The 27904-nt window shown below is 40.6% G+C and overlaps 2 protein-coding genes across 5 annotated transcripts in view; one reads left to right on the forward strand and one right to left on the reverse strand.

Moving 5' to 3' along the window:
- EXD1 (exonuclease 3'-5' domain containing 1) overlaps positions 1–7742 on the reverse strand; it is a 30097-nt gene extending 22355 nt beyond the window's left edge. The window contains exons 1-3 of one of the 4 annotated variants that reach the window (XM_083508233.1): positions 7112–7248; positions 6882–6998; positions 4085–4265 (exon numbers count right to left, since the gene is read on the reverse strand). In XM_083508233.1, the coding sequence (XP_083364359.1) occupies positions 4085–4217 (133 nt within the window). In that variant the 5' untranslated portion in view covers positions 4218–4265; positions 6882–6998; positions 7112–7248. Of the gene's footprint in view, positions 1–4084; positions 4266–4771; positions 5195–5477; positions 5736–6881; positions 6999–7111; positions 7249–7373 lie in introns of those variants that run through there. The other 3 variants (XM_083508234.1, XM_083508231.1, XM_083508232.1) reach the window with 3 other exon arrangements.
- Positions 7743–7907: 165 nt separating this feature from the next.
- CHP1 (calcineurin like EF-hand protein 1) lies at positions 7908–27761 on the forward strand. The gene is made up of 7 exons (XM_083510525.1): positions 7908–8063; positions 14379–14451; positions 20945–21025; positions 22083–22210; positions 23562–23623; positions 25402–25524; positions 26127–27761. The coding sequence occupies exons 1-7, from the start codon at positions 7997–7999 to the stop codon at positions 26178–26180; spliced, it is 588 nt and encodes a 195-aa protein (XP_083366651.1). The 5' UTR covers positions 7908–7996; the 3' UTR covers positions 26181–27761.
- Positions 27762–27904: the final 143 nt, after the last annotated feature.

Consider the following 27904-nt stretch of genomic DNA (forward strand, 5'->3'; position numbering starts at 1 on the left):
ATCTAGACAATAAAAAGTTGCTTGTTCCTTGAAAAAGTGAATATGAGGGATCCAGACTGCTATGTGAAGAATCAAATTCTTAGAATATTTATCCTTTTTAGCATAATAAAATGCTAGAAACCACTTAGGTTTTCTTACAATCAGGTGGTACATAGATTTTGTTAAACAAACAAATGAATAAATTCATGCCAAAAAACATAATGTTCTGAAGAAGAGTTTGGATTTGATATCCCGCCTTTCACTCCCTTTAAGGAGTCTCAAAGCGGCTAACATTCTCCTTTCCCTTCCTCCCCCACAACAAACACCCTGTGAGGCGAGTGGGTGAGCTGAGAGACTTCAAAGAAGTGTGACTGGCCCAAGGTCACCCAGCAGCTGCATGTGGAGGAGCGGAGACGCGAACCCGGTTCCCCAGATTACGAGACCACCACTCTTAACCACTACACCACACTGGCTCTCAACTGTACCGGTTCTGCTGTAACCGGTACAGAAAATGCAGCAGATGTCTGCACATGTAACTGTGAGAGATGATTCTACCCTATCAGTTGCTTAAGGTATTGCTTTGGAATTCATCAAAGGATGCCAGCTATTGAGAAATTTATACAGCACAGCTGAGATTAGCCTTTTTTGGCTGTATAAAATATGGATATATTTAATGCCTTATATGCCAACACTGCTGAAATTCTCTTGCATGTGATAAAAATTGCACAAACACCTGCATTTCATCCAAGTAAATAAATCTTAAAAGCATTTGCATTCCAGTGTTCTTCCAATGAATTTAGTAGGGCAACTTTAAAAAGCTTAACTTGCAGACAGCTGCTAAGGGATTTTCAGTACAGTAAATGAAATCTTGTTATTATATTGTATATTTAGCATTAAGTAAACAACTCTGGAAATCTAATCAATCTCCTTGAGATGCCACATAATAGATCCATGTGCTGTGCTAGAAGCAGATTTTGAGAAAAGTGGGTAGCTACTGCCAAAAGCATTTCAGTGATAATAGGTATACGTAAAGGATCCCTGGACAGTTAAGTCCAGTCAAAGGCGACTATGGGGTGCAGCGCTCATCTCACTTTCAGGCCTTTGTCCACAGACAGCTTTCCAGGTCACGGGGCCAGCATGACTAAACCGCTTCTAGTGCAATGGAACACCGTGACGGAAACCAGAGCACATGGAAACACAGTTTACCTTCTCACTGCAGCGGTATCTATTTATCTATTTGCACTGGTGTGCTTTCAAACTGCTAGGTTGGCAGGAGCTGGGACAGAGCAACAGGAACTCACTCCATCACAGGGATTCGAACCACTGACCTGATCGGCAAGCCCAAGAAGCTCAGTGGTTTAGACCACAGCGCCACCCGCATCCAGGGAAGACAATGGAATTATTTGTGGTTATGGAATGTTGCTAATATCTTTATGCGCCCCCTTGCCCAGATTGTCTGGAGTTTTTGGCTGGGTTGTCATCAATATGCTGATGGCACCCAGCTTTATCTGTTGATGGACGGCTGCCCTGACTCGGCCCCGGACACACTGACCAGATGCTTGGAAGCTGTGGCTGGATGGTTGTGTGGGAGCTGGTTGAAGTTAAATCCTTCGAAGACAAAGGTCCTCTGATTGGGTTGGGACGACATGGGGTTGGGGGGCCAACTCCCATCTCTTGCGGGGGCTCAATTAGTGCCAGCGCCTTCTGTCAAGAGCTTGGGTGTAACTTTCGATGCCTCCCTTTCCATGGAGGCGCAGGTTGCAGCCACAGCAAAGGTGGCATTTTTCCATCTCCGCCATATCAAGCAGTTGGTCCCTTACCTTTCTCGCCCTGATCTGACGACAGTGTTCCATGCGACGGTCACCTCCAGGCTTGATTATTGTAAGGCGGGGCTGCCCTTGAAGCTGATCCAGAAACTCCAGCGGGTGCAGAATGCCGTGGCGAGGCTCCTTATGGGGTCCTTGCCACGGGATCACATTCACCCAGTGCTTTACCAGCCGCACTGGCTCCCAGTGGAGTACAGGGTCAAGTTTAAGGTGCTGGTTTTGACCTTTAAAGCCCTATGCAGCCTAGGACCCATGTACCTACAGGACCACATCTCCTGGTATGCCCCGCGGAGGACCTTAAGGTCCACAAATAACAACACTTTGGAGGTCCCAAGCCGCAAGGTGGTTAGATTTGTCTCAACTAGGGCCAGGGCCTTTTTAGTACTGGCTCCGACTTGGTGGAACGCTCTGTCACAAGAGACTAGAGCCATGCGGGATTTGACATCTTTCCACAGGGCCTGCAAGACAGAGCTGTTCCACCTGGCCTTTGGTTTGGACTCAGTCTGACCCTTATGTTTCCCTCCCCTTATGGTTTTGATTTATCGGCTACTAGTAAAATGAGGTTGCATTTTAAATTGTATTTTCACCCGTATTTTAATAAACTGTTTTCTTTGTTTTTTTGTCCCCCCAATTATGTTTTATTGTAATTTTATTGGTGTTAGCTGCCCTGAGCCCGGCTCTGGCTGGGGAGGGTGGGGTATAAATAAATAAATAATAATAATTGTTATTATTATTAATCTCCTGCTAAAAATATTTTTTGCTGATTGGTGCAACTAGAGTACTAGAAAGGCACCATGATTATACTCAGGTTGTAAAATCATGAATGCTTTTGACTAAGTTTCCAATGTCTTCTATAACTGATCTCTCTGTTAGCCTGTTGCAGAAAAGCAACACAGCTTTCTATCTGGCATTTCCAGATGGGTGTTGATTTAGGAAGCTAAATCCCCTAAACCATGGTGCTTGGGTACCAGCAACTAAGAATACAACCTACCTCCTGCTTATCCAGGATCAAATTTTTGCAGTAATAGGAAATGACAGCAAATCCCACTGAAGGCAGAAGAGAGGAATGCTGTTCTGCAACTCCGGCTGCCAGGAATACACCTCAAGCACTGAGTAATCCAATACATTCCCTGGTTCTAGAGATTCTTGGAATTTGGGCTATTTATGAAATTAGGCTGTGATCCCATGCACCCTTATTTGGTCATATGTCAAATTACCTCAATGGGGCTTACCTTTGAGTAAATTTTAAAAGGATTATGCTGCATTTTACATACTCACATAGGGTAACTGTGGGACGTGGGTGTTGCTGTGATCTAAACCACTTGCCAACTGGAAGGTTGGAGGTTTGAATCTGCTCATGTCCCAGCTTCTGCCAATCTAGCAGTTTGAAAGCACACTAGTGCAAGTAAATAAATAGGTACTGCTGCTGCAGGAAGGTAAATGGCATTTATGTGCACTCTGGCACTCATCAGTGTTCCATTGTGTCAGAAGCGATTTAGTCATGCTGGCCACATGACCTGGAAAGCTGACTGTGGACAAACGCTGGCTCTCCCAGCCTGAAGCAATCCCATAATCGCCTTTGACTGGACTTAACCGTTCAGGGTCCTTTACCTTTTTACAGGGAACTACTATCAGTGAAATACTACCAATATACTTGTTCTTTTATTTGGATTTTTCCATATGCATGTAACATCAAACACCCACATACCTTAAATAACCAACACCTAGATAACCTAAGGAAGAACAGCAAGAGCTGTATGGGCTAGTATTTCATGCAGTCCTGGAACACAGGAGCAATTCTATTTAGCACCCCTTGTAACCCTTTTGCTTTTAACATTTCAAATTGTTTAGGTAAGCATTCCAAGGATATTCAATGCAGAAATTTATTTTGACTATTACACCCAAATACTAACAGCTGGCTGTATTGAAAAGGGATGACCAACTGGTGGCCTGCGGGCCAGATCTAAAATTTGGAAACGTCGGGGTGAAGAGTGGAGAGATGCCCATAGACTGACGTAAAGAAAACGATCAGTTTTCAAAAGTTCTGAGAGACAGGGATATACCGATGCTAAAGATTTTTGTAAATTTTGAGTATAATAACTCATTGTCTGACAGCTATTCAGAGGCTTTATAATGAATCATTTGATAACCATTAGAGAGACCAACATACACTTCTAATCCATAGACCATTGCTTCTAGAAAATTCAAGGATCTCCCCTAATAATAGTTGAAAAAACAGTTTCCAATAGAAATTATTTAGTTCAAAACAAATGTAGAACCTCTGTTCAGAAAGATGCTTCGGCTGGAATCCACATGTTGCAGCACCCCTTGGAATGTGCCACATTTCAGTGTGATTTTCACAGTTTTCCTCAGGATGTCATGAAGGAAGTGGTAATTGCTGCTAGGATCCATTATGTTTTTTATCCTTCAAGGAATCTGGTGCTCAGTCTAAAAAAGAAACTAAACAGAAAAGCTTTCTGTTAAGTTATCATTAGTACTATTATAAAAGTTATTCTACAGTTAACAGGGACACTAAAGATAAACTGCGTAAGGTAAACAAGAACTGCAGCAAGAAAAATATTTCAATTACCGTACTTTTTTGTGTATAAAACTAGGTTTTTTTTACTAAAAAATAATGTTAAAAAGGGGGAGTAGTCTTATACACAGGGGCAATCTCCCCCCATTTTCTTAATTTTGAGTCCCCCAAAACAGTCTTATACATGGGGGCGTGTTATACACAGAAAAATACGGTAATAGGCTTCCCACGGAATAGGGTATCATAAAAATCCAGGCGGAGAAATTTACTACAAAGTGACATTGCAGAGAACAGATTGCACAGTAAAAAATTAAATGTAAAAAGGCTTGTCAAACAAGTGGCTAATGTTGCAGAAAAAGTCAAACACTTCAAGACTACTCCAGTGTGATCAGAAAGAAAACATTAAGGCTGCAATCCTAAACCCACTTACCTGGAAGTAAACCCCACTGACGTTAATAGGACCTACTTAAAAGTAGACATGGTTAGTTCTGTTAGTCATCAAATCCAGCTATTTTGGATATTTGCAATTTGTAGTAATAAGAGTGCAATTCTACATACTGGACACTGCAATCAGCTAGCACCTGTAGTGGGCTATGGAAACAATTTGAGCAAACTAAAATTGAGCAAATTTGTATCTTTAATACACCTGCTCTAAAGGTGGATTAAGGTGATTTCCTGTAAATGCTATTATTTAATACACTTCACCTTGGCACTGGCCAATCCTATGTGTTACCCCTTGATATTGGGAGAGTAAAATATGATAAGCTTTATCCGCCATACAGCTTGAAGCCACCACTAAATATAATTTTAAAGGGAGAAACTATTTGAAACCTTTTGCCCAGGGGTCAGCACCCTAAGGCCCATGGGCCACAAGCGGCCCATGGGGGTCATTTAACCGGCCTGCGAGCCACCCCCGAACTGAGCTACCCGCTTGGCAAGTCCCCACATGCTGCACTAAACCGGCACAGCGACTCGCTTCTGCGGCGCCGGAAATCACATCTGCACAGATGCCAGAATCGTGTCTGCACAGACGCAGATGCCGGAAATCGCGGGCATACGTGATCTGGCTCACAGAGGGATCTCCGCTGGAGTGAACCGGCCCAGGTGAGGTAAACCTTGCTGACCCCTGCTTTTGCCAAACAAAACTACAGCCTATTTTTAAAATGGAAAGAGGTATTTATGCACAGCTGCAACATTTTAATGCGTGGGAACTAGCAAGTCTGCCCATTTAAAAGAATCAAATGCTTATCACATCACTTTTCATTATCCTGAGATCAATTCCCACCACTATCACTGCAGTTTTGTGCATATGTTATTAAAGTTTTGCTTACTTTTTGCAGTCTAAGGCAAAAACAAAGAGCAGCATTATCAGTCACTCGAGCCCCCAGGTAGGCCTGCAAGGAATTTGTGACTTTGAAGAATGTATTTGAAAAGTTTGTTATTCCATTAAAACCTGTTTTGTAAGTAATGACACACCCTATTTCAGAATACAGAGACACTGTTTTCTATTTTGGGGTCTGGCAAATCTCTGAGGAAGAATAATCTTATAAGATTGCCACTTTGATACCAGCAATTGGTCTATTGCGTATAGAATTTGAAGGAAGAATTCAAAGGCAGGAAGATAAAAGCAAACTGAGGAAATTACTGACATGCTGCTTATGTATAAAATGCATGCATACATACGTAGTTTTTACAACTCCTTAAACTTACATTTTGCTGAACTTGAAATATGCTTTAGGCACTCATTTCATCTCAATTTATTTTATCAATACACATAGCACCAAGGGGTTAAAATGACACCCATATTAGATTTTAATTCTAAAAATAAATTTAAGACAAACTAGTGTCACAAGGATTATAAACCAGCTCTTGAGTGTCACAGTTCTTGAAACTTTATCACAATAAGGTATGAAAAGGAAGTGGGAGGAAGACACATTAGCTTGTCCAAAATCTAGAAAACTGCATGTTTAAAGAAATTAAGGTGGAAGAGTGGGCTATACCGATCTAGGTTTTTCTGACGAATTCAAGTCTATAAAGATGTTTACTCAAATGTGCTTTTAGCCCACTCTTCCAGGGCAAGCTACAATAAAACAGCATGAAAGATAAAATAATCCAATAATAAATACCAAGGCATTAAGATGTATGTGAGATTCTTGGCTGTATTCAGCACAACTTCAGAACAATCCCAAACAGATTTACTCAAAAATGAGGCCTATTAAGTTCAATAAGAATTGCTTTCTACATATTGATAAGATAGCAATCTTATACGTCTATTCAAAAGTAAACCATAGAGAGTTAAATAGGAACTTACTCCCAAACAAGTGGGGATAGGACCACAGCCTTGGTAGCCAAATGCAAGTGATCAGGCTGGCAGAGAAACCATGAAATGCTCTGTCACACCACACCCAACATAGAAACCAAGAAAACTGCAAGAGTATAGGAACCTGTTGCTCCGCATCACCACACAAATATAGCAGACTGCAAGATAACCAGAATTCTCCCTTTCCCCCTCTGCAGGCTTCCAGCAAGCTTTTAAATACTCTTGAAGCTGAGGAGCTTTTTGTGGTCTTAATTTACAAAAAGGTGTCTTAGAAGTGAGCCATGATGGTAGAACAGGTTGCTTCCTCTGCCTTTGATCTTATTAAAAGTAGCTGCACCTCATAAAAAGACTGATGTGAAAGGATTGCCCCTTCAGTCAGGAGATTAACAATTTTGGCCATGGGCATTGTTGCCTATCAACACCAAGATTAGAATAGCCACTATTTATTACGTTTTGTCTGAGAACTCTTGTGCATTTTCCTGAAATAAAACACTGTCAGCAGAGGAAAAGGTTAAGAGCTTAAGTTATATATTGTTGGGAACCGCCCTGAGATCTATGGGGTATAGGGCGGTATACAAATTTAATGAATAATAAAATAAAATAAAAATAGAAATATACACTACAGCCAAGGGGCAGTTTCCTCTCGCCTAGGAAAGCTGAGGCCATTTTGAAAACCAGCAACGTAAAATTATTTCACAGCTCCTCCACTCACGAGGACTTCCAGGACTTCACATAGGAATGAATGCATGACTAGCTTAAAGACCGGGAAGCCTGCGCAACCACCAGGAGGGCGTAAGCGCCAGACTACAATTCCCACAGTCCTTTGCGCCTCGCCAGACTGGAAAGTAAACAATAATTGGGGGGGGGGACCCGCTACCTTTCAACACTTTCGAGGCTAACCAGCATAGAATGGTGTAATATTGTTTAAATGCCTATGCCAAGTTCATCAAATATAAGGTAGATATAACCGCCGTTGTGGACTGGAGTTGGTATTTTTTCCCCAGAGAACGATTAGAAACCGCCCACGGTGACGTCAGAATCAGACCGATCAGGGCAACCGAGAAGGTCGGAGGGTCGTTCTGCGCAGGCGTAACGCGCGGTAGGCGGGGCTACCGTGGTCCCCCTCGAACTGCCGGGGGCGGAGCGCGCAGCGGCGATAAGAAGAGGGGCGGCGCTCTGGCCCTCCGTGTCCCTCGCAATCTCGGTCGCGGCGCAGCGTCTGCCCGGCTGATTGGCTGGCCGACTCGCCGCACGGAGGACCGCCGGCCTTAGGCCAAGAGCAGTCCTTCTGGTGCTTAGTCGAGGCGGTTGTCCGGCCGTGAGGCAGCAGCCGCGATGGGCTCCCGGGCTTCCACGCTGCTTCGGGACGAGGAGATTGAGGAGATCAAGAAGGAGACAGGCTGTGAGTACCGAGAGAAGCAGCTGGAGACCGGGGGGCGCTGGGCTGGCCTTGCTTTCTGCGGCCGAAAACCATTCACGGCCTCGTAACGGGAGGGCGAGGCACCTGCGGTTTTTCACCTTCCAGGGCCGAAGGTGTCCGGGCTGAGGGAAGAGGCGTCGCTACTTCTCAACCGCCATTCCTCGCCGATATACCTGGGAGCCTTTTCGGCGGCATTGGGTGACCCTTGACTGAGGCGCCTGTGGCTTGGCCTGAGTCGGGGTTTCCCGAAGCCTGGGAACCTGTGTGGGAAAGGAAAGGAACTTCGGCAGGTGCCGCTTATCCTGTCTCAGGACTCGGGAGTGAGAAGTGGCACCTGCCGACCTTCCTCCTCCTGCGCACCCCTTAAAAGTACAGGAGCCCCACATTCTGTTGCCTCTGGTCACCTTTTTTTGCCGCGTGACGAGAAAGGTCAAGTTCCCAAGGCGTGTCTTCTTCCTCTTCAAGTTGCCCGGCTGCCAAATTCTTCGCTGTTCTGGTAGAAGGTATGCTGCGTGAGGCGCAGCCTATAGTTACCGACCTGATAAACTTGGCATGTAGGCGTCGATACTATTCCGACCGAAGTATCTTGATACCTTGTGTGTGTGGTAGTAGCCTTCCCTAAGAGAAGAGAGGGGGTTTTTTTGACGTCTGACTACTGTGGGTTGCCCTCCCCTTGATGAATCGGCAACACCTGAACTTTCGAAATGGTTGCAACATCAGTTTGCTATGTGCTGTTTTAAAGTCAAATGCTCAACCTGACAGTGGGTTGGAGGAGCATTTTTATCGTACTTTATCCTGCCTTAGTGATTTTTAAAATTATTATTCTGCTTAATTTGCCCCGTATAATTATGAAGAGTATAAAGCCCTTGTAGGAGCTCTTTTTATGTGAGTTGTAGCAGAGTAGAGAAGGGAAAACAACTCTACACAAGCCCTCTTAATTACAAGTGCTACGCTTGTTCCTGAGGTAAGCATTCAGGACAAGTGCTAGCTTAAATTAAACCTCTTTTTGTTGTGAATGCTCCAACCTGTATCAAAAGTGTTGCTTGCTGCATTCTAGATTTTCTTTCCAAGTGTTAAAGGTGCCCCTCCTGTAGTTCTATGAATCTAAGTGCCATGCACATTGGTGGCACATTATTTATGTATAGATTGATAATGCATTTCCTCTTGACATGCACTGGAGCATTCAAAGGACTGGTTAACATTTTTAATTTCATTTATAAATTCCTTTCCATGAGACACCGTGAAGCAATTGTGCAAGCAGTTCTGATAGTCTTTAGCACAACTTTATTTAGGGCACTTTTGATGTAAAACATATTACAGCCTTTATCTTATTACAAAGATGAACACCCACATGATATCGTTGGAATTCTCATTTTACAGCTTGTTTTCTGAGGCTCAGATAGCAGCTTGCCTAAGGCCTCTTGATGGCTCCATGGCTTAGTAATGTACATCTCCCAAAGCCAAACAGAACGTTATCTAGTGGGCAAAAATACAACAGAAAACAAATGTGCTATTAGGCTATAGCTACAGACTAGTTACAGATGACTATTATTTTTCCTTCCCCAGTTCTGTATTAGCAAATCCCGTCTACTGTTTTGACTAGTAGCAAATGACAATATATCCATCTACAGATATTTGATTCCTAGTATGTAGCATGTAGTTAGTTCGCTTGAAAAAATAGGAAATGTGAAAGTACAAAAGTTCAGTCAGGACGTTCCATTTTCTAAATTGCCAACGTGCAGTTCCTGGTAGTGCCAGGTGATCTGTGGATTACTGCCTTAATGCATGATTGATCTCACCTTTTTCAATTGTTTAATTGCAATGAAAGAAGCTAATATATTATTTCCAATAATTATCTTGTGTATGTAAGCAACTACTGTATTTACCATAGGGATATAGCATGTCTATACAGATAGGCTTACTGAGAGTAACACAGTAAGGAGGAATTGTAGAGGAAACTAAGCAAAAGCTACAGTCGCTAATTATTGCTCCTTATGATACATGCTATATTACATAGTTTAATGCTCTAGTAGCTACTGATTTTTTTAATTACTGGTTCAATGGTACAAACTTGGCACTAAGAAAAACAAATTCAATTAGATTTTGTCGTCATAGTGCTATCAGTTTAATATAGGGGTCGGCAACCTTTTTCAGCCGTGAGCCAGTCCACCGTCGATCAGACCATGTGGTGGGCCGGGGGGGGGGGGGAGAACAAATTCCTATGCCCCACAAATAACCCAGAGATGCATTTTAAATAAAAGCACACATTCTACTCACATAAAAACATGCTGATTCCTGGACCGTCCGCAGGCTGGATTGAGAAGGCGATTGGGCCGCATCCGGCCCACGGACCTTAGGTTGCCTACCCCTGGGTTAATACTACTATTCTGAGTAGTGCTTTATTCTCGGGAAGCTAAATTTTATGTTATGCAATTATTTGACCCTTAATAAATAGAATTATTAGTGGGAGCATAAGGTGTATAGAAGCAGCCCAATGGTTTATATTCAGTAGTGGTTTGGGGCTAGCAAAAAGCATCCCTGCTTTTTACATTTTCTTGTTGGATGTCTATGTGGCTTATGGTAAAATAAACTAGCACAACTTTCTCAGATCAGCATATTTTTGAGAAAGATGTTAGCAGCAGCAACAGTATTATATGGACATCACATACACATTTACTTATATATTAGTATGAAATGTGAAGGCTTTTAAAAATGAGCCAAAATAGTAAATTTGCTGGCAAGAAGCAGAAATAGTACCTGAAGAATACTGTTTATTCAGTAAATGTCTGGATCACTAAACATTTAAGAAAAGATCAGAAGACTGGAATTGAGACATCAACTGAATAATCTGAATCAAAATTAGAAATTATGTAGCACCTTTTTAGCCAACTATGTATAGAGGAATGAACCATCATAGAAAATGGTCTTGGCAGCCTGTCAGAGCAGCAACTTCTATAAAAGTGTGCATTCCAGATACTATTGCTGTGAAACAGTTTCTAAGGATAGCTTATGTCTATCATATGCTTATGTTCCTAGTTTTAATGAAAGGGCAGTTATGTGAGGTGCTGATTGGGAGTCATTCATCCTTAACACCTGCAGTTCCTAATGCCAGCTACAATGTCTTGCTATGGGACATTTCTCATGTACTTGCTAAGATGACTGCAGAGACTACATCAAAGTGTATGATGTTAATTGTGTGCTTTTCAAAGTCAGGCTTTGGCATTGGCTGAATTTGATATTTATTTTTTGAGATTAGGCCCTTGCTGTAGTTGAGATCACACTTCATGAAGACTGCAGACGAGTTATGGTCTTGGCAAGGCTACACATAAAATACATTATAAATCAGAAACTTTAATGTGCATGTAAGTGTTGCTATTTTATGCTTTATTCAGTGATTCTGTTTTTCATTGTAAGCAAGATTCATTACAAAAAACAACATTGTTAACAAATTCATTGTGCACAAGCAGTTGTTTGGACTACTGTCTACTTTAGCAGATACAGCATCTAATGGAAAAGTCCATGGAAGCTTATGCTACAAGTCCTTAAGGTACCACAACAGTCTTCATTGCAAGAGACTAGCACAGCTATTGCTCTGGCAAGAGAAGTTAGAGATGGCAATCTCATTGCATATAATTTATGCAAAATTTTATGTTTTTGTTTTGGTGAAGTATACGTTTCAGTTAATAATCCCACTACTGTCTCAAGGCTTATTTAAGAAACAGATCAGGTAGCTGTTTATCATAATTGTCAGACTCATGGGGTCAATCCAGTTGGTACCTTTGGGCCCATGGATAGGTATTTGATCAGTTGAATGCCTCTGCTAATGGACGAAAGCTGGTTGCTTGCTGCAGCCCCCAGTGTCCCCAAAATTTGGCTCCAGGGTTTGGGGACCCTTTTGAAAAGGGTAGACGATTGGGGGACTGTCTGGGAAAGCCCACATTGGGAAGGCAGCCCTGTTTAGGGAAGCTTTTAATGTTTGATGTATTACAGTATTTTAATATTTTTTTGGAAGCCGCCCAGAGTGGCTGGGGAAGCCCAGCCAGATGGGCGGGGTATAAATAATAAATTATTATTATTAAAAAGTAAAGGTAAAGGGACCCCTGACCATTAGGTCCAGTCGTGACCGACTCTGGGGTTGCGGCGCTCATCTCACTTTACTGGCCGAGGGAGCCGGCGTACAGCTTCTGGGTCATGTGGCCAGCATGACTAAGCTGCTTCTGGTGAACCAGAGCAGCACACGGAAACACCGTTTACCTTCCCGCCGCAGCGGTACCTATTTATCTACTTGCACTTTGACATGCTTTTGAACTGCTAGGTTGGTAGGAGCAGGGACCGAGCAACGGGAGCTCACTCCGTCGTGGGGATTCGAACCACCAACCTTCTGATCGGCAAGTCCTAGGCACTGTGGTTTAACCCACAGCGCCACCCGCGTCCCCATTATTATTATTCCTTCCGCTTCCATTAACAGAGGTGTTCACTGAATCAAAAGCCTGAGTGCAAGGCCACCAGTTAGATCCCACTCATAATTAATTACACCATCAGTTTTTGTAATAAGAGTTTTTGCAAGCTCATCTCAATGTCGGAAACCCCCAACTTGCTGTCAAACACTTAATTAAATGTGGCTTACATACTGTGTGTCATAAAGCCCGATGTCCATTAACTTATAAAGAAGTGTCTTATTGCAAATAACTCAAAGTAAAAATATGTGGCTTTGCATATAATTAGAAAAAAAATGTATGGCAAAACTATGAATACCATGTGTAATATTAAAATGGTTCTTTCAGCTATTTGGCAAATAGGCCACTGCACTTGGACTTTGAAATGTAAAATAAATGGTTGTGATTGTTAGTCAGACAAGAACAATATCCAGATTATGTGTATCAATATTTTTTTTTAACTTTCTGCCTGGAATGTTTGCATTTCATAACACTTTTTCAGATGTTTCCTTAGTTAATATCAAGAGATAAAGACAAACCTAGTCTTGTAACCTTAGCTGCTTAAAGTTTCAGTCACACTCTTGTTTTACAGTTAGTTTGCTGGGGAATAATGCAAATCGACCCTGCAAATTTACTCATCAAAATTAAAAATAACTATTTTAGGGAGAGCTTTGTAGCCAGGGAGATCTACCTTGGCAACTTAAAAGACTATTGGTAGGGAGGAGAGGATGTGCCATATTTTCATTGAAACCTGGCATCTACAATATTTTTTGCTAGGCAAAGCTAGTCACTGAAACCAGTACAATAGATCAGAAAATTGTTTAGAATACTGTATTTGTATTCTTTTATCAGGGCCCTGGGGAACAGCTTTTTAAAGAGAGATCAAGTTGATTCGTGTTCTGTGGAATTAACAAGGTTGTTCCTTCCTCAATTTAGCATGCTTTAAAACCATTTGGAATTGCTTTAGTGGAGTTTTTTGCAGGGTTGGCAGCTGAGTGGTTTAAACTTTAAACTACTTCCAGCTGGAAAGGAAATTAGATTATCCAGAGGCTGAGGTAGCCTAGGGCTCCAGAACTGTCTGAATTTAAAGAGAGACTAGGAACAGACTTCCCTCTTAGCCAAGTCAGTGGACTAGTTAGTACTTCAGCCTTGTAGTTGGCCTTTGCCTGGTTGCCATAGGTGACAAGGAATTGGTTGCAAACAAGTGTATGGAATCCAACCTGGTGAGCTGGTGTAGGAAGGACAGATTGTCCCCTTGGTTTCTGTGCAGGTCACAGAAAAAGTGAAGCACTTTCATCTACAACTAACAAGAAAATGTGGTAGTCTGATGGGAGACGAAAATATATCTGTTCCTCACCTGCAGGCCTGCTGTATTTGTTAGCTATAGGCCAGTAGACATCAGTGGGCATGCAACCTTGGAAATGTTTTGTAGACTTTTCTTGCAAGGCTGTAATAAATTTACCTATGTCATACCTCTTCTTAAGACATGTCTGTTTAGTGAAATGTTTTACCCAGTGCTATTTTTCTAGAAAGAGGTGCCGGAACTCACCATAAATGGCTCCCTCATCTTAGAATGGCAATGGCGCCCATCTGAGAGGTGGTGGAACTAAATTGCAGCGAGTTCCAGCTGAAAAAAAGTCCTGGTTTTACTAATAAAGGAGTGAAATGTCTTACCAATAGAGGGGTAATAGGACTTAAAATCTGAATGGAGGTCATTTTAAAATGTAAACATCCAGCAAAAATCAGTGTCCTGACCCCTGAAATGTAATGAAATTACTCTTACTCTGTATTGAGTACTGTGGATTAATTGATTTTAAAATGTTGCTGTTCAATTGTAAGTTTTAATTTATTTTTGCTTCAGTTTCCCACAGTCAGATTACTCGTCTGTACAGTCGGTTTACCAGCCTAGACAAAGGAGAGAATGGCACTCTTAGGTAGGTACTCTTTAGCAAACTTCATTGTACTGACTCACTGCTTTTGCTTAGTGCCTTACTGTATTGACTTGCTCACTGCCTCTGCCCAGTTTCCCTTGATTTACCCCCTCTAGCTGCAGCCCTCTTCCTCCTGTTCCATGCATTTCCTGAGAGTCCTCTGAACCCCAGAAGGCTATTTGGGACACACATTGGGATGCAGTGGGGGAAGGAGGAACCAGAGAATTCCTATTGTTTGAGTGTATTGGGTACAACCCATAATCCCTGTTCAGGTTTTATGCTTCATGCAGTTACAATCATGTGAGGAACAATGGGACTGCACTTACTGGCCCAGCTCCCACTGTTGCATTACCTGCGAGTTCAGCCCCCTGCGCTGTATATGTTGGGAGGAAGTTCTTCTACGTACATAGACTTTCCCCTTTGCAATCCCAAACCCTGGGTTCTAAATTGTGTGAGGAGCCTTTGTACAAGGGTCCCATGTTCAACCCCCCTTCCTCCAAAATGCATGTCTGAAGCTGTGTTTCAAGGAACAAAAGAGCAGGGCCAGTAACACAGTCGAATTTAGAACACCAAGCCATGTCATAATTGTCATAATCATATACATAATTGGGTAATATTAGCGGAGATGAGAAATGAGCTGCATATGTAACAATGCACATCACAGTAGAAGTATAGCATTTCCTTAAAAAACTTTTCCCTGCATTTCAGCAAAGCTTTCAAAGCAACACCATTTAAAATGTGCTGAGGAGCAGAATTGAGAATAGCAAAGCAGTTGTTATTGTTGTTAAAATTTGTATACCACCATATACCCGTAGATCTCAGGGTGGTTCATAACATACATTACAATATAAAAAACAAAATACATGATGAAAATAAGAACAGAAAATAAGAACAGAAATAAACCTCCGCTTCCATATGGGAGAACATTTATTCCTTTTCCCACCCTCCATAAATCATTTTCCAAATTTGTAAGAAACACATATCTGGCCTACACAGCATATAAAAACAAGAAGGAATCATGTGACACCATCAAGGCTTAACAGTTCTATTGTGGTATAAGTGTTTATAGACAGGAGCCCACTTCATCGTGCCTTAATAATAAATCTTCTAATCTTTAAGGTGCTACAGTACTCCTGAGTTTTACTTAAACTGTTTCAGCTCAGAATACAGGGTAGATCATTTTTGTTACCTCCTGCCAAGTTGTCTTCCCTATATTTTGAGCCAAAACAGTTTAAGCAAGAGAAAAGATCATAAATTCATGTTAAGTATAGACGTGCAAAATTTCTAGTGAGTTGGTTAATTTGGAAGTGGCTGTAGGAATAAAAGTTCAAATTGCAGTGTGGCTTTGAATCCCTGACTGATTTCAGGGCAGACTGCTATTTCTGAAACTTATGGACTCTTCAGAATGGCTAAAATGCCATTCTAATAGCCTATACCATATTGATGTAGATATTAATGTCAAAACAAAGTGTTCTTTTTAAACTGAAACCCACTATTTCTTACATTTATATCCTGCCTTTCTCCTGTCATGGAACCAAAGGCAGTGTATATGTGGTTCTTGGGCAGTTGCACATCTAGGCACTGACCAGACCCAGTTCTCATGCCAGCATGCTGACAAATCCTCCCTTAAATCCAACCAAATATATGGGTCCTGTAATTGGAGTTAATCTCTTGCCCTAAACAAGAGAGGATTATGAAGTGAAGAGGATTTGGAAATAGATACAATCTTAGGAGCGACTTAGTTTGCTGTTGAAGATGGAAGTACAGAAAAGTCTAGAAACAATAACTTTTAGTATTAAAAAAAACCTCTTTGTAAATAGATTGCAATGCTGATAACAGTATTAACCGTATACTTTTATGTCAACTGAGCAAGGCAGGATAACTTCATAAACTTGACTTTTTGTTACTTTCTTTTATGATGAAATGTTTGAATAAGTATTGATGGTACTGTAAAGTAAGATGGAAGAATCAAACTGAAATAATAATGAAGCAGTAGTACAGACATGAGCTAGTTCTGCGGTGCATTCTCTCTGTTCAGACATTACAGAAATTGGAAGTGTTGCTGAAGGCATGCCCCACTCTATAAATATGCTGCAATATGTGTAAAGTATATGGTTTGGCAGAACGACTTATTGAGTAGAAGATGTTTAGATTTCTGTGATTCAGAATAAGCACAATGAAAGCATGCAAGTAGGTTTCAAAAATACATTAATTCATGGGTAGATCCTGTTGGATAGTGTTCCTATGGCATGTGAACAGAAGAAAAAAATATTTCCTGTTAGTTCCAGTCTAAGCCAGGTGAAGTGGGTTTTGCTAAAAAAAAAAAAAAAGCACAGCTTGCTTTTCAGTATTCATTTACTTTTATGATGTGTGTAGTGTTTTCCAGTTAGCGTTCTTACTTGGATAATGTCCCCTTCATAAGCGCAGTGGCTGGTAGCAATGACAGTAATAGATTTTAAATGCAGTAGTTACAGTTGGTTAATGTTTAACCTTAAGCTAAGCCATAAAATATAGAAATTAGAAGCTGATGCCTTGCATTCCGATTTCAGGTGCTGAATCTTTACAAACAGGGAGGATATGTTTTAGAACACTGGAGAGTCTGATACATGCATGTAACAGGAGATTTGCTGCTTTTCATATATCTGTCACACTGTTCAGACTCAAGGGGAGGTGGATTACTTGGAGTGGGGGGCTAGTTAACTTTTTCCCCACTGAAATTTCTCCAGTTTAAATGTTTCATTGGAAATTGCTGTTTTTCCCCTTCTGGGCAAATTGCAGTTTAAAGTTGAATGCTGTTTAAATCAGGAAAATGGCACAAGGTAAAATTATTATTTAATAACAACAATTCCCCCAGCACACCATTCCCTATCCAAATTATTTCACACCCCCAGTTGCCTTTAATATGAGAGAGAAGTGAAAAATCTTATTCAGATTTCCTAGGTCACATCTGGTTTGGCTCAAAGTCACTAGACTTGCTTGGCTCTAATTATCAACTGCAAACAGAATCACCTTACTTGATTCTTTAAAAACTAAACAAAAAACCCAGCCTCAAAGGTTGTAGCAGGCTTAAATTTTCTGAAGTACAGAGGTTCCCAATTAGCTAAATACTGTACTGCAGACACATGTTTTTTAAAAGCTAAGCCATGGACTCCCTACTTTTGAATATTTTCATATCTCTATGGTAGTTTTTGCTTTGTGAATAGTGCAATGGACCCCCTGGGTGGGATACATGCCCCCCCCTGGGGTCTGCAAACCACTAATTGGGAGCAACTGGCATAGTGAATTTGGATATTCTGTAACTTATGTATAGGTGGAAATAATTTTGGGGATATCCTAATTCATAGTGGCTGGGGCAGAAGCCGAGATGATACTCTCTCTGCCTCATTGCTTTTTACTATCCTCTGAGGCTGTCTGTAAACAAGACTTTACAGATTTTAGAAAGGCCTCGAGGGCCATTAGCATTGATTTTGCCCACTGGGTCACTCCTGAATGAACAGTGGTGCGAACAGTGGACTTGCTACTCCATTCTTCCCAAGGGATAATGCATCTGCTTTGGAAGAGTTATTTTCCTTAGCTAATAATTCCCTGTTGCAAATTGGAACTGGCAACTATGGCTGAATAAAGAAAGAACAATTACTATGTGAACTGGGAAATAGAATTTATTTTATTGAAATATAAGGTGAAAGAGCCATTTGACAGTGCCTAGATGTACATGGAAGATGATGCTTAAGAGGTTAGTATTCCATGAAATCAAGGCTGAAGCTGGAGTCAGATTGATTCAAGCCTACTGTAGGATCAACACACCAGATTCTGCATATATTCTGTTGTCGAGGGGTTTCTCCTTTGAGTTTTATGGGCAAAAAATACTTAAGAGACTTTTGTCACATTCCAGAGGCCATTCATGGTGTTAACATTCTTAAAATGAGGGGATTCTAGTGATCTCTTTCTACACTGCAATCTTCGGTACAAAGTGGTAAATATAGGAAATGTATTGCTTTTAATTCAACCCACTATTTCAGCAACCCTTGATTATAGTTTTTGAACCATGGAGTAAAAAAGTGTACCATGGACAGATCATAGTGAATCAAAGGGTAATTATGAAGGGCATCACGTCAGGTGGGTTGACTCAAGCAAAAGAAAAAATATATAATACTTCCAAACAATAAATAGTGTCCAGGTACTATGAATATGATTGCCTAAAGAACACTATCATGACTAAATAATGAATCTAAGTAGTTTAAACTCCTACTAGATGCTGAATATATCCAGCAAGTAAGTACAAATGGATATATTTTATTGTTGCATACTGTAGATACTGAGAAATCATAAGTAGGCTAGAGTATCCAGTGCATGTTGACTGGGAAGCGAGTCCCATAGTAGTGCATAGGATATGGTCTTAGTTGCTAGATAGATGTGGAGTGATGTAAACTTGGGAGGAGAAGTGTGATCTTAAATAAACCATACACCTACTTTTATATCATCATGACAGCTAAGATTAACTAAGAGCAATGCTTTGACCATGTCATCTGTATACCAAATCCAAACAAAGATACATAGTCATTCTTGCTGACTGCTTCCCATGTCCTTGAGAGCAGATGAACCTTCACCTAGATATCTATCAGAGTAAGCCTGAGCACTTTCAGAACAGCTGTAAAAAGTTCCTCCTCTGGCTGACATTCAGCAGCCAAGGTTAAGCTGGTGTCAGATAAATTACCCAAACAAAATAAGTTAACTATTGCTTGCCCTGGTTACTTGCCTCAAGAATTATATATAACTGTACAGGGACGTGGGTGATGCTGTGGTCTAAACCAGTGTTTCCCAACCTTGGGACTCCAGCTGTTTTCGGACTACAATTCCCATCATCCCTGACCACTGGTCTTGCTTGCTAGGGATGGTGGAAGTTGTAGTCCAAAAACAGAGACCCAAGATTGGGAATCACTGATCTAAACTACTGAGTCTCTTGGGCTTGCCAGTTGGAAGGTTGGTGGTTCAAATCCACTCAGTGGTGGTGAGTAGGGCTGGGTGATAGCTGGTTTTCAACATCATGGTAATATCACCAGCTAAATATCATGATATCTTGATATATAATATGTGTCTGTGGTGGCGGAGAGCCTTGCTGGGCCTCCCCACAGGGGCAGAAGGTATCACCATACCTCCTTGCAGCAGTGGAGGGTGTGCCATGCTTCCCCACAGCAGCAGAGGGTCCCAGCGTACCTCCCCATGACATCTGCTTCCCCACTCAAAGGTCTAAGTGGAATCTCTGCATGCATAAGCCCCACTGATTTCAACTAAAGTAACTTCTACTTTCCTTGGAGTAAGCCCCATTGAATCCTGTAGGGCTTGCTTGTGAGTAGACACATATTTGCTTTCACTACTTACTGAAAAACGCCCTCCCCATCATTCTCATACAGTACCTAATCTCCCATTTCAGCATAAGACAGCCAGCTAAATCTTCTCCCTTCCATTTTCCCCCAAAAGCCCTCATCCCACCAATCTCTCCCTTTTTATCAAAGGGAGGTAGGGAGGGCAAGCAAGCAAAAAGATAGTCTCCTGTAAATTATAAAAAAACCACCCTTCCTTTTTAATATGGAGGAAAGCTATTTAGGGAGAAGCAACAACATAACCACCACCAGAAAAGAAAGAAAAAAACTGTTCCCCCCTTTTTTTCACTGGTTAGGGAAGGAAGAAAAGTGCTTACCAGTTATTTGTTTACTTTGCCTCTTTGTCTAGCCGTGGGGTGTCCCTCCAGGCTTTGCATAATTAGCTGACCTCTAAGTGGAAAGATACAGGTGAAGCTGGTTTGTGCAGGGCTTTTGGTCATTTCTTATCGGAGGAGGGAGGGCAAGCAAAGCTGAAGACACTTGCAAATTATCTGCAAAGTATTGTTCAGTTGCTCTGTTCCAGCTTCTGCCAACCTAGCACTTCAAAAGCACACTAGTGCAAGTAGATAAATAGGTACCGCTGTGGCACAAAGGTAAACAATGTTTGCGTGTGCTTTTGCTTCCGTCACAGTGCTTCGTTGCACCAGAAATGGTTTAGTCATGTTGGCCACATGACCCTGAAAGCTGTCAGTGGACAAACGCTGGATTCCTCAGCCTGAAGCGAGATGAGCGCCACACCCCATAGTTGCCTTTGACTGGACTTAACCGTCCAGGGGTCCTTTACCTTCTTTTTAAAAAATCTATATAGCTGTACATTAATACTACACAACTGGGATTTTTCTATTGGTGATAGGTGTTATGAACTGAAAATACAAAAGTACGCAGCGCAAAACTCATTTTCTTGATCTGAGGTTTACTATTTTCATGATCAATGAGCTTAACATACTGGATCTTTACTTTTTTTAAAAAAAAACTTTAAAAACCCCTCATAGCTGTTGTGTGATATCTGAACCATAAATTTCAATCAGCCCTATTATAAAAAATGAATGTTTAACATGGGTGTTCAGAGATCTTATTCTATTAAAGGATTGATGTAGATTTCATTGAAATTGTAGCCGTGAAGATTTCCAACGCATTCCAGAACTTGCCATCAACCCACTGGGGGACCGGATTATCAATGCCTTTTTTCCAGAAGGGTAAGTTGCACAGTGTTTCTTCATAATAAGTTGCTTGGTGTGAAGTGCTCCTAGGACTAATTTAAGATGTGGATTCTTATATTCTATTCTTGACACCGTAAAACAATGTGCTGGACTTCAGATACAATATTGGGGACTGGAGCATCAGTTACTAACTATTCAAAGTAAAGCTTTATTAATATTAGGTATTTGTTAGACGCTTTAGTTCTGTTTATATTCTGCCACATTTATCAAATGGCACCAAAAATATCTACTTCACTTCCCAAATTCCCTTCACTAGCTGAGAAGTAAAACCTTGACTACCTTTCAGTTGATGCTCTAAGCAGGGGTCTGAAATTTTTGGCCAGTTGTAATTGCCAGGATCCTTCCCCCTGCTGATTGGGTGGAGGCAAGCACCTGTGCTCAATAATAAAGAAGTTCCATCAACCTTTCTCTCCTACATCAACAAGAGGTAGGGAGAGCACATTTCAAAGAAGCACAGAGCCCCAAGGCTACAACATCAGCCAATTTTTCAGAAGGAAAAACATAGTTAAGTTTGGAGCAGCAAATTGCACTGAGACTTTGAATAGCAGCATATCTCCAAATGCTTGTGTGAACAGGTGAGTGAGTACCTGGTGCCAGAAGCCCAATACTGTAGGGCCCATTCATGCCTCCAGGGGGAGAGAACTTTTCAGTTGAGGAGCCACAACAGAGAGAATTCTATCCCATGTCAATGTACAACTGCCAACAATAACCAGCAAAAATAGTAAGAAGCATCTCTCCTGCTAATCTAAGGATCTGGGATGGTTGGTAATTGTTGAAGGCTGACTAATTTTTATAGTTTAAGTTATAGTTTTGAGATGGTAGTTTAATAACGTTCAGTTAAACAGCAAAATAAAATAACAGCTGAGAAGAGAGACCAAAACAGTGTACATGGAACAATTATAGAAAAATAATAGCAAAATATGAAACTGCATTCTCCAAACTCTGGTAAATTTGTTTAGATATTCTTGTTTGAAGTATATTGCTTGATGGATTTGCAAAATGTAATAAATTGTGTGCATCTTCTCTGGTATAGAGAAGACCAGGTGAATTTTCGTGGATTCATGAGGACTTTGGCACACTTCCGACCCATTGAGGATAATGAAAAAAGCAAAGACCAGAATGGGCCAGAACCGCTTAATAGTCGGAGCAACAAGTTGTACTGTAAGACATTTTTAATTGGACATCTATTCAGGCTAATTGTACTGCTTTGTATTCTTCTTTGTAATCCTGCAGCTTGGAATCTGTTCCTCTTCTTTTAAACTTAGTTTAAATCTGGATACAAATCTTATGGAAGCAAGAGTACAAAGTTATTTAAGTGAAAGTGGATTTTTGTCACTTTTGCTGGCTGTGGCTGATGGGAGTTGTAGCTCAGCCATCCAATTGAATTTCCATTTTCTTTCCTCCTTCACACTCCCAAAATCTACTCTGGATTACCACCAGAGTCCCTCATTACCACCCCCAACTATTTTTGAGGGTGCACAGGAACAGGAAATTCCATTGTGTGCCTGGAAGTCTGTTGTGTGAGTGGTGCTACAGTGTTGGGCACAGCCAGTTATTTCTGTCCTAATGTAAAAAAGCCTATAACCAAGCCGAAGTACATGGTACTGAAATAATTGTATTTGTAAAACACTGTGCACATTGATGGTGCTACTTTAAATGAATCATCAGAATATTTTTATCTTCCATGACCCCACATTTTACTTTATAATATTCTTAGATGTACATAAGATACTCAACAAATCTTAAATTATTGGTAAAACTGTAGAAGCAGGCTGACTTTCCGTGACTCCTGGTAAATATAGGACATTCTATATAAGCATTCTATAAATTACTGTGTGATAGGAAAAAGAAATCTGTTTAATGTGCTAGCATGTATCAGTAAACTGGTCAAAGAAAAAGAAAGATCCCAGAATTTAAGCATAAATATTTTTAGTACAGGCACCTCCCCATTCGCACATGATCTGCATGCGTGCAACTGCTGAAACATGCCTTTTTTGGCGCCCAAAGGGGGTGGATAAGGCTGGAACATACTTGCATGTGTCCCAGATCAGAACCCCTGCGTAAGCAGGGATTCCTCTGTATATCATTTTTTCCCTTATCCAGAAATTCCCTACCAAAATGTGACAGTTTGTTTACTTTTTCTTTTCTTTTGTATTTTTACTCAGTATTCTGCCATTTATGGCAGTTCCTAAGTAACACTTCTGATTCAACAGTCTGTGGCTTTTTAATGTGTTCATGGGAAGGGGTTATTGTTGTTCTTTGTTCTTCTTCATCGAATCATAGAATTGGAGAGTTGTAAGGTACTGCGAGGGTCATATAGTCCAATCCCCTGCAGTGCAGAAATCTTTTGCCCAGTGTGGGGCTCGAACCCATGACCCTGAGATGAAGGGTCTCATGCTGTATGGATTGAGCCATGTAGAAGAGGGTATTATGTTATGTGTTTTGATTTTGTAAACTACCCTGTGAAGGGCAGTATAAAATAAATAACCTTGAATTTAATTATTTCCTTTAGTTGCTTTTCGGCTATATGATCTAGATAAAGATGACAAGATTTCTCGAGAGGAACTGCTTCAGGTAGGTTTAGCTTTTGCAGCCCATAAATTAATGCATTTTTTTCCGGATGACTGTCTTATTTAGCCCTTAAGGTAAAGTCTGGTTGAATGATAATACTAAATTATTATAATATATAGGCATTATATAACAATATAACTATAGTAGCAGCAGAGGTAAGAAAAGACTTTGCCAATCTCTCCCCTCCATTTTAAATCCCCTCACTCACACAGATATTGCTCAATCTTAATCTCTCGTCTGCCTAGGCTGTGTGACCCTGTTCCATGCTAGGAACAGGATTGGGTAGCCAGTGCAGGATTAAACCCTGTTCAGTAGTGATGTCAGCTCATGGGCAAATGGGTGTGGTTTCGGAAAAACAGCTTGACGGCTCAAATTGGCACACAGGCCAAACATTCCTCACCCAATGTATGTCATGAGGTTAAACTCTCCTTGCCACCAGCTATAACAATAAAAAATATACTCTGGTTCAAAACCAGCAGCCGGCCCCAATCCTATAAAGCTGTGCTCTTGGTGGTGGGGAAAGGTATTCTGTGAACCCCAAACACTGCTACAAATGCTGAAGCCCAGAACAGCCCAGAAATAACCTAAACAAAAAAATTCCTTCCAGTAGCACCTTAAAGACCAACTAAGTTAGTTCTTGGTATGAGCTTTCGTGTGCAAGCACACTTCTTCAGATACACTGAAACAGAAGTTGCCAGATCCTTCTGTTTCAGTGTATCTGAAGAAGTGTGCTTGCACACGAAAGCTCATACCAAGAACTAACTTAGTTGGTCTTTAAGGTGCTACTGGAAGGAATTTTTTTGTTTTGACTATGGCAGACCAACACGGCTACCTATCTGTAACCAGAAATAACCTGTGAAGTATCTTGTAGCACTGGAAAAAGTACTTAAAGGTTTGCACACCATGGTATGCCATAGTTACAAACTATTAGAGCTTATCGTGAAGCTCTTCTGGTTGTTCTAGAGGGAACTAGCCCACAAGTACTGGTTTTCACATAAAGCTAAGCTAGTAGTGTGGTTTGTTTGACAAACTGAGGAGCAAGGTGGGCATGATTTGAGCATTTCACACCAAAGTGCTGTTCATTCAAAGAATACCATACTTGGTTTGTGTAACAATGGCTTACTTTATTTTATACTTTCTGGATGTCCCATAATCATATTATATAAATAGTTGTGTTCTGTGTTATAAATCAAGCATTGCTAGGGGTTGTTTCTTTTTGCTTTCCAATATCTTATCAATTCTTATCAATAAAAATTTTGGTGTGGCATGAGCAAATTTTTACTCTAAAAGGGTGGCCCAGAGAAAAAAAGCGGAGAACTTTCTGATAATTGTTAACTTGCTGATCTGAGAATTCTTGAGATGAAAGTTCTATTTTTAAGTGGTGCACTAGATGTTATTCAATGAACCTGGACTGATCTCCTTATTTCTAGAAAGTTTCCCTAAACTGCCTCAATGTACTTCATTTGAGGCAGTGCAGTAAATGGTGGTTTGTGCCACAAGTCAAGGTGTATAGTACCTAGCAGCCAAGGACAGCTAAGGTATTTTGGCACCTGAATCAAGAAATGTCCCAAGCACCTCTCCTTGGGAGCAATAATATAATAATTAAAAATTGCTGCTGTTTTGTGATATTTAAAACCAGCTGCCTGATTGGGCTGGTCCTGGAACTTTACTTGGTTGACTTAAAATAGTAGCTTTACTTGTCTGGTGCCTTCTTAGCACTTACAGCATATTCTTTGTTAAACACTAGCATTGCATTCTTTTGGGGTTTCTGTATACTGCAGGTTTTGCGGATGATGGTTGGCGTAAACATCTCAGATGAACAGTTGGGCAGCATTGCTGACAGAACAATCCAGGAGGCTGATCAAGATGGTGACAGTGCAATCTCCTTTGCAGAGTTTGTTAAGGTCAGGAAACAATGTTTAATATGGCAAACCTAATTAAGTGCTAGGATTGCCGAATCAGATGTGCAATCAAATGAATAGGAGGCTTAGGTGCATAATTTCTTCAGTTATTTTGCTATTTCCCATATCTGAACATAAATTGGCAGAGGTGTGCTCTTCAGCTTCATAACAATTGCAATTTATCTTATTTGCTTAAATGACTCTTGTTAGACACATTAGCTTTTCTAAATATTTTTAGCGTGTGACAACATTGCATGCTGTTCCAAGGCATGGTCTGTGGGTACATGATACAGGAGCCTTTCTTGAAATTAAGCTGATTTAGTTTGGTCAGTGCTTTGATGGACTGCCCAGGGATAATCTTGAATTCCATAAATGCAATTAAATACACTCCAAACGCAAGTGTTGCTAAGTACAGCTTTCATTTTCCATAAAATATATTACTGATGACCTCTAGGTCAAGATCTACAAAAAATAGTTCTGTAGCACAAGAGGATATGCAGTAGGAAAGCTGACTAGAATGGCTTCCTAAGACAAGACTAAAGTCTAAAAGTTGAGATAGAATTCGATTCCTGTGACAAATGGTTAACAATTCTACTTTTTTGCAGGTTTTGGAGAAGGTGGATGTAGAGCAAAAAATGAGCATTCGATTTCTTCACTGATGGATCAAGGCCCATTCCTTGTTGTCCTGATATTTAAGGAATATAGTTTGTTTTACCCTCTCCTGAGCATTCCTGCTGGTGCGTGTGAGGTACATCTCCAAACCCCCCTCAGTTTGTTCCATCGATGTGAACATTCCTTCTGCATCAGAACAAAGGAACGTGGCTGCAGTGCAGCTTGGAATGGAACCTTGAAATGGCCTTTTCCTCACACTTCTCTTTGCTTTGCTTTCTGGTTATAAATTATTTCTTCCCGTGTTACTATAATCTTCTACTATTTTATGAACTATGACAACAAAAATCTGACTTGGTAGTATTTGTATTCTCTATTCGGTTTGTCTGGTTAACAAACTGTTTTCTTCTGTCCTTGGTTTTGTTTAAATATAGATGTTTGCCACTCTTAACTTCACAGAGTAATGCAAGGCCAATGGTTTTGTTTTCGGAATTAAGGCTTCGGAGCTTCGTCTTGCAAGTGTGTCAAATGTTACGAATTTGTCCACAGATGTGGGATGTCTGCCAAGAGAGTAACTTGCAGTTCTGAAAACATAGTAATTGGGTACTTGAATGAAACTATGTCATAGCAAGCTGTTTCTTAACTGGAAAAAGTTGATTGCCTCTCTGCTGCCCACCCCCTGCCACCAGCTTTGTTTATGTAGACTATTTTGATTTGCATTATACTTAAATTACTCAAATTTCTTTCTTGTGCTTTTATTGTTTTTCAGTGAATGTTTGCAATACATAATTTTTGTTGCACAGCTTATAGTGGAAGGCTTTTCATACCAATTATGCCAACTGGACCTTTCGTCTCCAACCTGCATGTCAAAGTCCAGATTTGAGTAGTACTGTGTCCCTACAAATTATGTGGGAACACTAACAGTTTTAGGAAAATTCTTAGCACATGTGTACCTTTATTACTTCAGATTATATTTTGAAAGTTTTATTTTAACCATACACAAGGATCAAGTAACATTGTGAATTTTGATGTAAGCAGCACAATACATAACTGAGGGCTCAAAAGCAATGAATATGATGATCTTTTCAGGCTGGATTGTCTTTGCTTGTTAGTAAACAATTCTGTTGCACTGATTCTCAATGAACTTTGACAACAATTTTTAACTGTGCAGTGTTGGCTTCCAAGATGCAGAAAAATACTTTGGTAAAAATCAGTGTTCAAATGCTCCTGACCCCTGCTATATGTCAGCATTTCTATAAGTATTGAGTGCAAGTTAATCTAGTTTACTTAAATGTGACACAATTCAATGATCCTTAAGAATTGCACACTATCTTACATTTCAAAAAAAACTGCAGAAGAAAATCTATTCCTTCAGACAAATTATAAAGATGGGAACAAGATCAAAGGGTGATTGCTTACAAACACTTTAGAATTTTTGATCACAATGTAAACATAGGAATTTTATAAAGAGAATGAAAATGAAAGTAACACCAAGTTGTTAGATTTATTGTTTGAAATCTGCTTATTTGAAAATAAGCAATCTTCCTTTGGCTATAGCGGTAATCCACAGGTGTGCCTTGTCAGATCTATTATATTCATCAACTATCCATGAATAAAATCCTTCAACATACTGTGTTCTGTGAATGAATGGAGGTTTTAAATAACACAAGGTGCCTGTAGAATGCTACAGCTGAAAGACTTTATTTTCTCATATACTAATCTAGTTTTTAAGAGATTGGGTGACATCCAGTGCTGTCAACCCACTTGCACAACA

The sequence above is a fragment of the Podarcis liolepis genome (genome assembly GCF_965112155.1).
Source record: "Podarcis liolepis genome assembly, chromosome: 1".
In the NCBI taxonomy this organism is placed as follows: Eukaryota; Metazoa; Chordata; class Lepidosauria; order Squamata; family Lacertidae; genus Podarcis; species Podarcis liolepis.

Coding starts and splice junctions, on each gene's coding strand:
- CHP1 (XM_083510525.1), top strand. CDS start 7,997: ATGGGCTCCCGGGCTTCCACGCTGCTTCGGGACGAGGAGATTGAGGAG. Junction 14,452..20,944: donor GGAGAGAATGGCACTCTTAG/GTAGGTACTCTT, acceptor TTGAAATTGTAG/CCGTGAAGATTTCCAACGCA. Junction 22,211..23,561: donor TCGGAGCAACAAGTTGTACT/GTAAGACATTTT, acceptor TATTTCCTTTAG/TTGCTTTTCGGCTATATGAT.